General features: G+C 47.1%; 1 protein-coding gene across 21 annotated transcripts in view; it reads right to left on the bottom strand.

The window, feature by feature from the left end:
- ESRRG (estrogen related receptor gamma) overlaps positions 1-14,501 on the bottom strand; it is a 506,557-nt gene that overhangs the window by 338,888 nt on the left and 153,168 nt on the right. For 13 of the 21 annotated variants that reach the window (XM_053912602.2, XM_053912593.2, XM_053912599.2 and 10 more), the window contains one exon: positions 13,904-13,998. The exons of the other annotated variants lie outside the window; for them this stretch is intronic. In XM_053912602.2, the coding sequence (XP_053768577.1) occupies positions 13,904-13,929 (26 nt within the window). In that variant the 5' untranslated portion in view covers positions 13,930-13,998. The remainder of the gene's footprint in view (positions 1-13,903; positions 13,999-14,501) is intronic. 21 annotated transcript variants of the gene reach the window in all.

Here is a 14,501-nt window from a genome sequence, read left to right on the forward strand (position 1 = left end):
TGCAGCGGGAACTTGACTCTTGTTGATATCACTTAAAGTCGCAGAATCTATCCATGACGTTACGTGAGGACTCATTGGAAGACACACTGAGCGTAGGGACAGTCCCCAATTGACTACTTCTATACAATGCTACACCCCTTACTACATGGCTGTCTTCCCTAGCAATAGGGTTTCAATACCCGCCCATTGGGAATTGGACGTCCCCTCAAAGATCTGCCCTGGAGTGCGGAGGAGAGGTTAGAAGAAGGAGCCACACAGAAAGGCCACTGCCAATGAGCATCTGCTCGGTGTGTGCCACCCACATCTCGGGGTCCAGTGATGCTCTGAGCCGGGCGTGAGAGGCGGAGTCAGGCAACAGCACGCTATTCAAATCCCAGACTGGGCACGTTCTGCTTATGTGACCTTGAGCCGTTTTGCCCACTTTATAGATTTCACTCTATTCCACTGTCTTGTTCAGAAACTGAATTTAATGATTCCAGTGGTATCCCCAGTGGTGCAACTACTCATGACGTTGAATCCAGATATTCAAAAGGTATCGCCTGAAAAATAATGCCAACAAGATGTTTCCCATCGGGGGTACGGAAGAACCACGCAGACACCAGACATCGGAGGTGGAGCGCTGTGGAGAAGGGATGAGCCAACCCTCTCTCTGCATCTTAGAGGCGTGGTGACTTCCTGGGAGTAGTTAACTGAGCATACTCTGCCCTCTCTGTTTCCCCTCGGTGAAATGAGGAAATGCTCGCTACCTCTTAGAGTTTGGAAATGTAAGACAGATCCTACCGCTCTGCCTAAAACTTCCAGGGGCTTCCGGTCTGTCGCCAAATAAAGGGCAAAGGGCAGACCAGGGGCTGCAAGTTCATACAGACCTGACCTCTTATTCATGCCTCCCGTCCTTACTGGCCTGTCTGCTGCTTCTAGAACACTCCAGGCACAGTCCTTCCTCAGAGTCACTGGACACCTTCCCTTTGCTCATCCCCGCACACACACCGTGGCTGCTCTCTCACCTCCTCCAAGCCTTCACTCAGATGCCACCCACCCGGTCAGCTTTCCGCCTGTCTTACTGAGAATGGCCACATCTGTCGGCTCCTCTGCTTTCTCTCCATGGCACACGGCATCTTCATCTAACAGCATCACCGTTTGTTAATTTATCGTGCTCATTGTCTTAACTCCTTTCGTGGGAATAGAAACTTCAAGAGGGCAGGGGTTTCTGCCAGCTTCATGCCCTGCTACGTCTCTGCAGCAGAGCCCGGTGCTAGGGTTGTTCTGAGGGATCAGGTAGCACCTTACCTGTAACACACTGAGCACCGTGCCTGGCACGGGGTACGAACGCAGTGAACGACAGCTATTAGTGCTTGTAGGCACCTGACCGCGGCTAAGATTACAATCTTTGGAACTGAGAGTGACCCTGTGCCATGCTGGACCAGCCAACAGCGCAGCCCACACCTGGTTACCCCAAGGGAGTGGAATGCCACTGTTCCATTGTCACGCCTCCACGATGTGACTCATCTGTGGGCCCTGCACATACCAGTTCCTGCGTCTGTAAACAAATACAATGATATCTACCCTCCAGGGGAGAAAGAAGCGAAGGGAAGCTCTGCTTGTCGCTGGCTTTGCCATCTGAGATCCAGTCTCCACAGGATTTAAAACATTGGATAAGATTAAAAATAGGCAAAACCATTGCTTCTCATGTCTGATGATTTCTCTGCTTACTAGAGGCATCCTTCAGCGGTGGCACTCACACAGCCCACCTGAGTGGGTTTCGGCAGCAACCTTTCATCTCTGGGTTTGAGGTCAGCAGCAGTGAGAGAAAACATGGTCAGACTTTCCTGGGGAAATCTGAGGGTCGGTTTTGCCAGTTGGGGTGAGTCATTCTTTGCACCGGCGTAGGGAAGAAAACAGAGGGAAGGAGACAGTGTTAGTGTCCTGTTCATGAACTGGGCAGAATCACGTCTGCTAGAAGGTTAATAGTCATGCAAGTAATGAACACTTCCCCGATTTTCATACTCTCGTCCTGGAGTCGCGGGATTTCAGCTTTGATCCTGGAGTCCATGGAAAGAGGAGAGTAGGATGCCAGTGAATGGGATTGGCTGTGGAGACAGGGCTGGGCAACCAGGAGGTGACCCTGGGGTTCTTACCACTTTCTACTGCATACGGTATCGTTGTTGTCACTGTTTATTAAAGATAACTAATGCCCTAAGTCTTTATTTACTCCTGTTTATTGCTATTTTAGCAAGAGTCACTGGAGAGCAGCTACGTTTATGGTCCACTCGGGTTCTTTAATCACTGTTAGTAGGTAAAATCATCTGTGACAACTAATCCAAAAAGCAGATTATATTTATTTTGGCTACAGTGGTTTGCAATTCGTTAAAATCAACAAAGCCTTTTCATTAGCCCCCTGCTGATGTCCTAAAAACAGACGTTTCAAGGGTCTCAAAGCAGCGAGCTCCACGTATGCAGCCAAGCTAATTGTGACAGATTCTCAGCGCCATTCGTAAGGCAAAATCTGATTAAACGGGCAAACAAGAAACAGGACCCCCTGCTTCTGCACAAAGGCTTAATTAACATGCCTGAACTCCGAACTCAAAATCGTGGCCGCGAAGCTTCCCGAACATGGAGGCAAAAAACAAACACAGAGGCTGTGTCATTAGTTAAGCGAGATTTACCAAAAATGGGGACTTAAAAAAAATTAATAATGTGGGAAAGGATCAGAGATCAGAACCAGGGTGCCTATTTCTAAACAGTTCTGCATGGGCATCCTGGCCGCCAAAAGCGGGATAGTGATTAACTAACTGGACGGTTGATGGAGGCAGCAAAGCTACTGAGCACAGGATTTATTCCAGCCATGGCCAGAGATTAGAAACAGATGCAGCCTGTTTAAGGACGTCTGTCCATCAAAGTCCATGTGTCTCTTCCCCCTCCCACCCTTGCTGCTGAGATTCCTCGCACCACGGCTGCGCATTCCAGGCCTATTTCTTTTACTCACTACCATCCAGCTGTCCACTGCAAAGAAGAAGGGTCTCTTTAACGCTGCATTGGATTGGAGGGCTCAGTGTCAGAAGCGGGGGCGTTGCAGGAAAGATGAACACAGCGGTGACTCAGCCATCACAGTGCCACCAGGCAGCAGCCATAATTAATGAACGTATCAAAAGGTCTACTCAAGGAGCAAAGAAGGTAGACAATGATTTATGTTTACCTAAGGGGAAGATTATTTAGCTTTGCATGAGCTTTCAGAATGAGGCAGCCCAGAAATATTTAGATATGGGGTGGTCCCTCTCCAAGCCTAGAGAGGAATTCACAAAACGGGCAAGCAGGTCCAGAAGTGAAGGGTCGAGGGACAGCCAGGGAAAGATGTGCTTTGTCGCGCATTCCCACCTCTGTAGCGCTGATGGCCAAGCTGCTGCGCTTTGTGCCTTCCCAGGACTGCAGTGGAGTGACTCGTCGGCTCCCCCCAGCATGATCCTGAACATTGTCAGAGATGATTACCAGATGATACTTCATGCGAGCCTCTGCTCTAACATGCGGACTATGTCTGCTAGTCCAAAGGGGAAGCCGAAAGCAGCCCTGGAGAGGAATGGCTCACTTGGGTCTTAAAGTCACAAGAGATGAGCGCCCCAGTCTGCCTCTGAGACAGAGAGGTCCCGTTCATCAACACGAGGACCTCTGTCCAGCAGCCCCTGCAGCCAGCACTTCAGCTGCCTCTGGTTCATTCCACGAGCCAAAGAGCTGTCTGTTAGAGCAGATGATAAAACCCAGCCTGGGAAGAGGACCCACATACAAAGCCTCTCTCCGATCAGAATTCTGACCACAGGGAAAAGTGAGCCCCATCTGACACACAAGTGACCATTTCAGCTCTCCATAATTAAAACTAGTGTTGCTGTGGCAATCCAGAGCGTGTTGTGAATACACGGAAGGCTAGTGTCATGGCTGTGTGTGTGTGTGTGTGTGTGTGTGGTGGATATAGTTCACAGCCTGGGTTGGGTTCATTTAGGGCATGGAAGAAATGTTTGGACAAATAGCAGAGCCACACCGGGCAAGGTAAGAGAATCTAAAACTCAATTATGTACCCAAGACGCAGTGTTCAGTGGTTCTGCGGTCCCCAGGCTGCCTTAGTGAATAGAAGATAAAAAAGTGCGCTGTCTTCCTCATTTACATTTGCGTCCCCAGCACAACCCAAAGCTTCCAGATTCCCTGCTCCATCACCTCCCACCATCTCAAGGGTTCTACTCAGAGTTCCAGGTCATGGCAACAGGTCACTTCTCTAACGCCCCTTGTCAGGCCAGAGGAAGCCCGTGCAGTCAGCCCACAGGGAAACAGAGCAGCCGCTGGTTTTGCGACTTACACAGGGTGGCGAAACAGTCAGTCATTGCTGTTGTCATACAAAACATGTTGAGACCAGCAAGGCAGCAGCGGCCGCCTGGAGGAGCAGTTCGACTGCCCGCCTCCTAAGGTTATTCTCAAAGGAAAGCGAACACACCCCTCAGGTTTTGTTTTGGGTTGAGTTGTTTTTCTGTAAGGCAAGCTCCCTCTTTTCCTGGTTCATTCAAAATAGGCCTGCTGTTCTATGTTCACGATCTGCCCAGGATAAATGGTCAGAGCCAACCAAGAGAGAAAGGCCACACAAATAACACCACACCTGCGGGAACAGCCCCTGAGATCCGGCACACCTCTGCTGGCGAAAAGCAGCCATGAATGGACCAGTGTTCCCCAGACTTGCTGGGCCCCAGGAGGCACCTGGGGCGGGGAGGGGTGGGGGCACTTGTGGAAATGCCCAGTGCCAGACTCCTGCCCAGAGGACTCAGCGTCAGCAGGTCTGGGGACATGTGAGAAACACCAGAACAGAGGAACTGGGCCAGGTACTCTAAGGGACATGTCCTATGTCCATGACTGAGTAAAAGCTAAATGCAGACGCAAAGACCGGATGAGGCAGGGAGTCCGTCCTGCAGTCTATTCTGCTCTACAACCAGCAGCTTCCACCCAACCAGCTTCCTCCTAGGAATGCTGGGGACACACACGGCAGACAAAGTCATTCCGCGTATGTCCTTGTGGGCCCGACACCCCTTGATTCCAATGACCAAATGGCATGGTGATGTTTATTTGGTAGAGGAGAGGGGGCACTTCTACTGGGCTTCGCATTATATTTTTCAACTAAAAATAATAGGAGAGAAGCTAACAATTTAAAACTCAGGAAAATGAATTGGTTACTTTTCTTTTTTTTTTTTTTTTTGTCTAAGTGGGACACTGCACTTGTAGAAATAGTTTAGAAACTTGAAAAAAAATGTATAATGTCTCATTTCATGCTGGGGACAGTAGCTCAGGATGTTGAAAGAGGCATATAATACTTCCCCTGAGGGATCAGAAGGTAGCGGAGTAGGGACAAAAAGGCCAGAGGGATGGAGGCAGAGAAGAGAGCTTTCATCTGGTCAGATGAGCAGGCAGGGCGCCTGCAGAAGGCTGGGTACAATACGCCGTCAGGAGCTTGCTAGCTTCCCGGCAAGAAGAATCACTCAACACAGCCCCAATTACTGCATTTCACGGACACTCTGTCTCACTGGAATACACCTTTTCGGGGATTCGTGTCTAGAGAGAAATTCTCCAATAAGCTTTTACTAAACCACTCGACACTTAGCGATGGCAAGTGCTTCCTTTTAATGCCAAAAGCCACCCGAGCCGTAACCCAATCGTTCTGCCCGCTGGTAACAAAGTCGAATACTGCTCCTGATAGTTTACAGGCATCCTTCTCTTTCTAAGTGTATGAATAGTGCGTACACATTCTTCAAAGGCTGTGTTTTTTCTCTTTTGTAGCAAAATGGCAAGAGCCTATGGGAGAGCGATGCCGGGGGCAATTTCCCTTTTTGCTTAGAAGCCACCTGCTAATCATCCGCAAGTAGTAACAGACTACAAGGAAGGTGGCTCAGGGAAGGCGCCTCCCTGCCACAAAGGGCAAGGGTTAAGTAGAAACAAAGAGAAAAGGGCTTTCTTGGCCTGATGGGGCTCTGCACACTGACCAGTGGGACTTCCCCCAAGGACAGATTCAAGGGGCCGAGTGGAGGCAGTGAAAGATCAGAGGCAACTTGAAATGGGCTGAGCTGGACTTGTGAGGCAGGGAGGAAAAAAACACACACACACACACACACACATTTCCCAAAAGATAACACAGCCCCAGGGCCAGCACTGTCTTGGAAAGTTCCTTGCTCTGCCTGTAGGCTGAGAGGTGAGGCTCTCCATGGGGCCCCGACATCAAGTTGCTTTCAGAAATACGGCGGCTGTCCACCACACAGTAAGACCAGTGCCACACTGCATGCTAGCACGGTGAGGTGCAGCTACCAGGTGACAAAAAGGGACACCCGCATAAAATGGGACGAGGCAGAACCTGGCTATTGCTCCCGGTCTCCAAGAGAAGTTAGAGCAGACAATTGAAAGGGCATTAAAGGCTTAGAAAACTGTAACCAAGAAGTTGTTAAGGGAAAAGATTTAATCAAGTTCTGATCTTTAACTGAGAAAGAATTCAGGCACATGAGGGATTTTGTTGGAATGAGTCTGAAGAATTCTTTCCCAGTTACTGAAAAGTCCAGGAGAGGACAAGGGCCCAAACAAGCCTCATTGAAAAGAAGTAACTCCTGGCTGGTGTGGCTCAGGGGATTGAGTGTTGGCCTGAGGCTAACCACATGGTTTGATATCCCAGTCCAGGCACACGTGTGAGCTGCAGGCCAGGTCCCCAGTAGGGGGCGTGTGAGAAGCAACCACACAGTGATGTTTCTCTCCCTCTCTTCCTCCCTCCCTCCCCCTCTGTCTAAAAATAAATAAAATCTTTATTTAAAAAAAATTATCAACAAGTTTTAAAGAAAGAAAAGATGAAAGTCTTGAACATAGGGTTTGGTCCCAAATGGTGGCTGTGAAATCCCTTCCTTCAGATATTCATTAAGTATAGACTGTGTGTGTTGATCCCATAATGCTGGGGCTTTTCCCACGTGGAGACTCCAGGGTGGCTTTGGATTAAGACTCAATGGACTCTTCTTCCACCATCGAATCTTTCCCGGGGGCCCTGTGGAACATCTATTAGACTGTGCCCAAACTCCCCTGTGTTTCCCGCCATCTCTCACCTCTTCCCCCCAGTGTCTCCTCTCAGAGATAATGCCCCATTTTTTCCTGCCCCTTCTCATTCATCCTCTCCCTTCATTTTGATAACAAGGCAGAAGGAAAAGGGAGTTTCTCTCAATCCTACTTCTCAATACTTATATCCATTTGAAATTCACGGCACCCAACTTCATCATTCTCTTCACATCAAGGCCACTGTGGCCCAGTTGACACATTTCTCCTCCCTCCTAAGTCTCCATGGCCCTGGACACTTTTGGTGACTCTGCCATGCACAAGAGGATCCTCAGCCCGCCTGCGCTGTTTGGATCCTCTAGCCTCTGCACCACCAGCCACCCCCAGGTTACTCCATTACATGACAGATTACATGTCTCAGGACTTGAAACCCTGGTCTCCTGTAGCAACAACCCCAATCGCCTCAATGGATAAGTGCGAGAAATCAGATGAGGCATATACCTACCATGGAATAATATTCGGGCTTAAAAAGGAGAATAATTCTGTTACATGCTACAACATAGAAGAACTTTGGGAACATTATTACGAGTAAAGTCAGCCCAACAATTTAATGTGATTCCACTGATGCGAGGTACCCACAGCAGTCAAAGTCACAGGGTTAGAATGTGGAATGACAGATGTTAGGGGCTCAGGGTAGAGGGAAATGGGGGGCGCTATTGTTTAATGGATACAGAGTGTCAGCTTGCGATGATGCAAGAGTTCTAGGGGTGGGTGGCAGTGAGGATGGTTGCACTACAATGTGACTGTACTTGATGTCCTGAAACATACACTAGAAATGGTTCGACAACCACCGGTCCCCCGAGTCTGCATGTGAATGTTCAAGTCGCAATTGAATCAGGACCGCTTGCACTTAGCTTGAGAAGAAGCAGGTGGGGCTCTGCCAATAACTGGCGGTGAGAAGTTGTCACTTACATTTATGTTTCTTCCTTCATTCACTCACTCAAGAGATAGTTATTGGGCAACTGCTCTCACTGGTACTGTACTAGAAGACACTACTAGTCCTAGACTCACAACCTAGACAAAGGACAGTCAGGAAGTACCTACAGGTCCCAGAAAGGTTAAGAAAGAAGAGTCAAGTGCTTGGAAGCAGGCAATGAAGACCTTAGGTAGTGGGTGGCAGAGGAGAAAGGTTCGAGGAAATCATTTTAAGGTGAGACCTAGAATTTGAATAGGAGTTAAGTAAAGAATAGAAGAATGTTCCAGATGGGGAGAGCTACAGGCACAGGTGAGAGGGAATGTGAGGCGTAGGGGATGGAGGGCAGTTTAGCTGGGCTGGAGTTTCGGGAGAGAATGGAGGCAGGAGAAGAGGCCCAAAAGGCAGGGAGAGAGGGGACCACAGTTGGCCCGAGAGATGACACTGAGCATTTTAGACTTTTTCCCTAAACATCAAATGAGGATATTGAACAAGATCTCCAGGTTTACAGTGCTATTTGCCTGCAAAGATGCCAAGTCTGTGATCCATTTCCTTGCTTGTTATGCCATCCCCACTCCCGACGTTATCACAATAACTCTGCTTGATTCCCACCACCCCAGAGGACCCCTCCACCACCCCCCACCGACATACACCACATCACTCTTACCTCACTCAAATTAGTAGGTGCCGCCCGGTGTCATTGGGTCATCTCTCCTCTCCAAGCCCAGGGTCCACATCCTCACCACTGTCCTCACTTCATAGCCACTGTGCCAAGTTCATTATGTAATCTTCCTCTCTGACTCACAGCCCCTGAAGCACCTTTCTCTGACTCACTCTCTCAAGTATCCTTCTCTTTCCCCCACATCTTTCATCTGTCTTCACACCTCTTTCTGCTGCAGATACCCTCAGGTCGCTTCTGCCCCCATATGGCTCTCTGGTCACCATATTCGAAGGAAGGGGTGAACTTGGCTCATTATCCATTCTCTCTGTGCAGTTCACCTTGGCCCTCCGCCATTCCCTGTCCCTGGTGCATTCTCGGGATCACTTCCCTCTGAGGATTATTTAGAATTATTCTCTCCTCAAGTTACAAATCCCTTACTTTTTAGAAAATGACTTTACATTCTATTTATTGTGTGAGTGCCCTCATCTGTCATCTGTCCTTCCCTTTGTTGTCATCCATGGCTGTGATTCTACAGATGGCCTTGGTCTTCCAGCCCTTTTTAGGGAGGATGGGACTTCACCGTCTTAAAGGCCCAAGAACTGACAAGAAAGGTAACACATGGTTCTTGTCCTTCCAGATATGCCTATCTAGTTAGGAACATGCAGGACCATGTTACTGTAATACTTTGTTGCTTTTGGATGTCTTAAATGGTACTGGTGCATATTTCAACATGCAGGTTTCTTCTACCTGAAGAGGTCAGGGAAGGCTGCAGGAAGGAGGTGAAGTTTAGGCTGAGCCTTGAAGGATTACTGGGGTTCCAGCAGGCATGACAAGGAGTTACGGAAGGAGCCTCAGACAGAAGGGACTGTAAGTGTGAAGCATGTGGGTGGAACACAGAAGGTCCCCTGGGGGTTAAGGGTTTTTTTGAGATATAATTGACATGGACCATTATAAAGTTGACCCTTGAGCAATGTGGGGGTTAGGAGTGCTGAACCCCCTGCAAAATCAAAAATGTGTGTATAACTTTTGACTCCCCCAAACTTAACTACTAATAACCTACTGTTGACTCAAAGGCTCACCAATAATAAACAGTCAATTAAGACACATCCGTCCTGTCATGTGTATTATATACTATAGTCTTGAAATAAAGCCAGCCAGAGGAAAGAACAGGGCAAGAAAAATCATAAAGGAGAAAAATTACACTTATAGTACGACCCTGAATTTATTGAGACCGCAAGTTTACATTGGCTATCTTAGGCTGTGCACGTCAAATTGTGGCTTGAAAAAAAATCACGTATAAGTGGACCACACAGTTCAACCCCATGCTACTCAAGGGTCGACTGTATTAGTTTTGGGAGCACAGCAGAAGGATCTGAAATGTGTGTATACTGTGAAATTCGGTTATGCTTTTGAAGGCACAATGGTGTGGTCAGACTAGAAGTGTGTGAGGGGGCAAGGCTGGGAAGATTTCAGTGCCAGGTGAGTCGAGAAGGACCTCACTATGGATAATGGGATGTGATTCTGGAGTGGCCTGAAGTGAGGCCTGAACGTTGAAAGGCTGAAAGCCAAGTTCAGTTAGGAGGCACCTGTCACCACCTGGTCCCAACATAACTAGAGGGAAGCCATGGATAGTAAAGATGACATGTACAGACCTCCTAATCTTCAAGCAAGAATCCCTGTCCCCGCTGTCCCATCCCTAATACTTTGGGGAGGGAGGGGAGGTGTTTCTTCTCCTTACTGATTTATTATTTCCTTATTTCATCCCAGGCTCACAGGTGAGCCTTTCCTTTCACTGAAAATTTCTTTTTCTGACCATAGAAGTCATCCCTATTCTTTGTTAAAATTTTGAAAAATGCAGGAAAATGGTTCTCCCCTGGTATTAAAAATGTGGTCCCTGGACCTGCACAGCCTGTCCTTCCCCACTCTGTGAAACCACTGACTCAGAGTTGTCAAGTCCCTTTGATTTGCCATTTCCTTCAGTGGGAAGGGCTCCCTCCCCTGCTGCCTCCTACTAGGAAGGCACCCCCTCAGGAAGCCCGGCTGAAGCCCTTCCTCCTTCCCTCTCTCCTTCCCTCCCACCCTCCACCCAACTAAGGATGGTTTCTTAGAGCCAAATCAAAATGGTCCTGGTGGTTGCATTGAAGTGTAACAGTGAGGAAACAGGTTAACAAGCCAGGGTGGTCTTTCTCAGGAAATGAAATAAACGTCTTCCATGGAGGATCGAACACAGGAGCACGTTACCACTAAGAGAAGGAAGTGGCGGACGCCTTTATGTGGAAAACTGTTTAGAAAGGCCTGCTGTCACATTCTTGGAGACCTTGGAGAGGTGTGAACACACACACTCCACACACACGTACACACACATAAATAAATATGGCCTGATCACACATTCACTGCAAAACGTTTTTAAACTCCTCCGCCCATGATGATATAAATTCACTTCATTAGAAATGATAGTTTCTAGAAGTCAAATTGTTTTATTCCCACTTACTGTAAAATAACATCACAAACGAATTCGTCTCTCATGGACCTGAACCAAATGTAGAGAGTGAGCTAATGGCCCCCACACTTCCAGGAGAATTTAGACTTACACTAACATAGTCCAAATCGGCACCAGCGCTGACGCCTAAAACCTGCAATTCAGAACCGGAATCACTACATCATGTCCTTTCTGAAATCAGAGGAGGGACGTCAGGCATCATTTGTTCAAGTTCATTTGCACTTCCTGGGCACACACTGGTGGCCGAAGTGTGTCAAGAAACATTCTCCAGCCATCCCCACACACTCACCTTGCCGATAAGACACACTTGCAAACTCAAGGACTGTATGAGCTCTTTTCCTGGTTTAAATGGTACTTCTATTGCCCCAGGAAAGAAGAATTTTTTTCCAGGACGTCTGTGTAGTGAAGAAAAAGCTCAAAATGTTGGCCCCACTTACCCAGCAGTAAGCTTTCTGCTAATTCTGAGTCATAAATAAATAGCATTGACAAAGATATTAAAGACGGAGACAATAAAAACAGTCAGGAAGGGCATAAAAAAAAGATTGCCATGATATTTTGACTCAGGTTGCAAAAAAAAAAAAAAAAAGGGAAAGGTATTAAAATACCAAGGGTGTGAAAATAGACTTGAAATTTTTTTTAAAGGGATACCGCTCCCAGACTTCATGAGATGAGTGTCTTAAAGGTTTCATTGATTAGTTGATAAGTTTGCTGGTGAATGATGAGTCGATTAGTCAGAAAGGTTTGAATTAGTTACCAGAGCTCTGCCTCCTGTGAATAAAATGCGGGGAGTGTTCTCTCCCCCACCCTCTGTGACAGATGATATCTGTTTTCTCCTGTGAGTTTGAATTTAAGAGCCACTGAAGCTCAGCAACAGTATATTCTGGCTCAAATGAGCTGAAAATTGCATTCAATTTGAATTTCAAAAATGGAGGGGAAGAAGGGGGGAAAAGAAAACCTCAGTGCCCATCAAGTGTCCACACTTTCCAACTACTTCCTGAGACTTGGTTGCATTTAGCCAGGCCGGGGACCTGAAACCAGGATGTGCTGGAGGGGAAAGAGCATCGCTGGATCCCTGCCCGGTCTGAGTTTAAAAATAAGCGTTTAATAGTCAGGATCAAAGCAAACCTCACTTTTACGCACATGCATAATGCAGAATGCAACCCACCAAAGAAACAGATTTATCTTTTCCCAATTCAAATTGGCCTGCTTTATTTTTTCTTATGTACCTTGGAGGAGATAAAGGTGAAGGTGTTTTCCCTGGGAAATTCTAGAAAAGCAAATGCTTTCCTAAATTAAAATTAATTCCTCTTCAGCTCACTTAAAGACCCTCATTCCTTGTGGTTAGACCTCCCCACCCCCACATGGCAAAGCAGATACATTCCTGAAAAGTCGAGTCAGTGGACATTGATTTTTCAAATCAAATCATATTTTAAATGCTCCAAGAGAGTTGGTTATTTAAAGGAACCTTGTGATAAATTATTTTATAAAGCCCAGCTATTTTTAGAGTGTAAATGATTGCCCCTGCATGCAACGGCAGAGAAAGCAAGAATGGGAAGCGCATCCCAGTTTTCTGACAGCGGGGCACACCTGCAGCTTTTAAGAAGCGCAGATTTAAGTATCGCCAATAATTAAAACTAAACCGACGCTACACAAAACAACAGATGATATCCCAGAACCATGTAACTGAATGGTTTTTGGCCAGAACTCCATTTCGTGATAGTTGGAGCTGGAGGAGCAGACAGAACACCACACTCATTTCAATCCGCTTCACATGGAAACGTAAGTCTCCCATTGCCTAAATTATTCTCAATTTGTGAGGAAAGCGACATGGGTGCCATGAAAAAGGTAATTCAACTTCGAAAGTGCCATTTCCCACATCGAGACAGCAATCTGCTGAATGAGTTCAGAAAATCTGACTCCAGCGGGTTCAGTTCTAAGCAGACCTGAGAGGTGTCCCCCCCAGCGACTGTACACGGGTTTTCCGCACACCTACTGAGGGCCAGGCTCTGCAGCAGGGACTGGCAGGTAATGAAAGAAGGGATCGCTTATTCCGCCTTGGAAGAGCTGACCACTTAGGGCTGCTGTTTGTCCCCTTTGCTGAGTTGTGAGCAGGTTTGAGAGTCACACAGAGGTGCAGCCACTCTCCCCTGAAAGAACCCCTCCACGCTCCGACCCTGCATGACCATCACACAGGTCCAAGGACCCATGCAGGTGCAGGGCCCGCCTCTAGGGGCCAACCCAGTAACCGACAGTGCCCGAGCAAAAGTAAGAACGTTTCTAAGTTCGTGGAAGGCAGAATTAGGAAGAGAAGGCTTCCCAGCGTAAGCACAGGCCACTGCATAAGAAAGATTAATATCTGAGTTATTGTGCGTCACCAAGAGACAGGAATTAAGAAGCAGCCCGACAGGGACAACTGTGGTTGATACAGGGAATCAGTAGAAAGAAGGGCAAAACCTTTCCGTAGGAGCCCCAGGGTCACTGCAACACACACTCAGTGGAGTCCAACATTGGCAGAATATCCCATGAAATAAGACATGTCACAAGCACGAGAAATAACATTTCTCATTTCAAAAGCCTTAATGGGGGAAACACGCACGGAGCCTAAGAACATTCCTAACAAAATACTTGCCAGGACCACAGCGGTGGGCAGTGCTGCCAAGGGGGCACTGAACTCCCTGGGGGGGACATCGATTATCTCCTAATCTCGTGGGGAACAGCTTACCTTTCAAACTGCAACAATGTCAGCATAGGATTTTGTCCCCTTACATCTTCATAATTTAATAGTGTTTCATTGATGAACCAGTAAATTGGTCCACTCTATTCATTTACGTGATGTGAGCAAGGATCCAACCCAAAAAGAAAAAAAAAACACACAAAAAAAACATGAGGTCAGTTTCCGTGGCTGCTGCATTTCCTCAAACCTCCCAGGCAACACACAGAGTTCAGCACACATTAGTATCTATAACTCAGTCCACTCTGCCTTTAGCAAGTCTTTGATTCTCCTATATTTACATATATGCTCAGGGCTATATTAACACTCAAAGTAACCAACAGCCCTCATTTCTTATTTTAAGTTTTCTTCCTTCTCAGCTTTATTAGATTTATTATTCTTCTGCTCCTCTCTTATTTATAGTGAATGCTCCGGTTAAGATTTCAAAGCATTTTCCATTATAACGGTCATTTATAACTTTCAGAGGCAAAAAAAATCTTCTACCCCAGGGACCAAAGGACTTTCTACTTATTTCCCATCAGTCTCAAAATATATGAATTTCTCCAAATAGGAGGGTTTTGTTTCTTATTTCTCTGAGCCTCAGAAGAAA

This window comes from Desmodus rotundus, chromosome 10, assembly GCF_022682495.2.
Source record: "Desmodus rotundus isolate HL8 chromosome 10, HLdesRot8A.1, whole genome shotgun sequence".
In the NCBI taxonomy this organism is placed as follows: domain Eukaryota; kingdom Metazoa; phylum Chordata; class Mammalia; order Chiroptera; family Phyllostomidae; genus Desmodus; species Desmodus rotundus.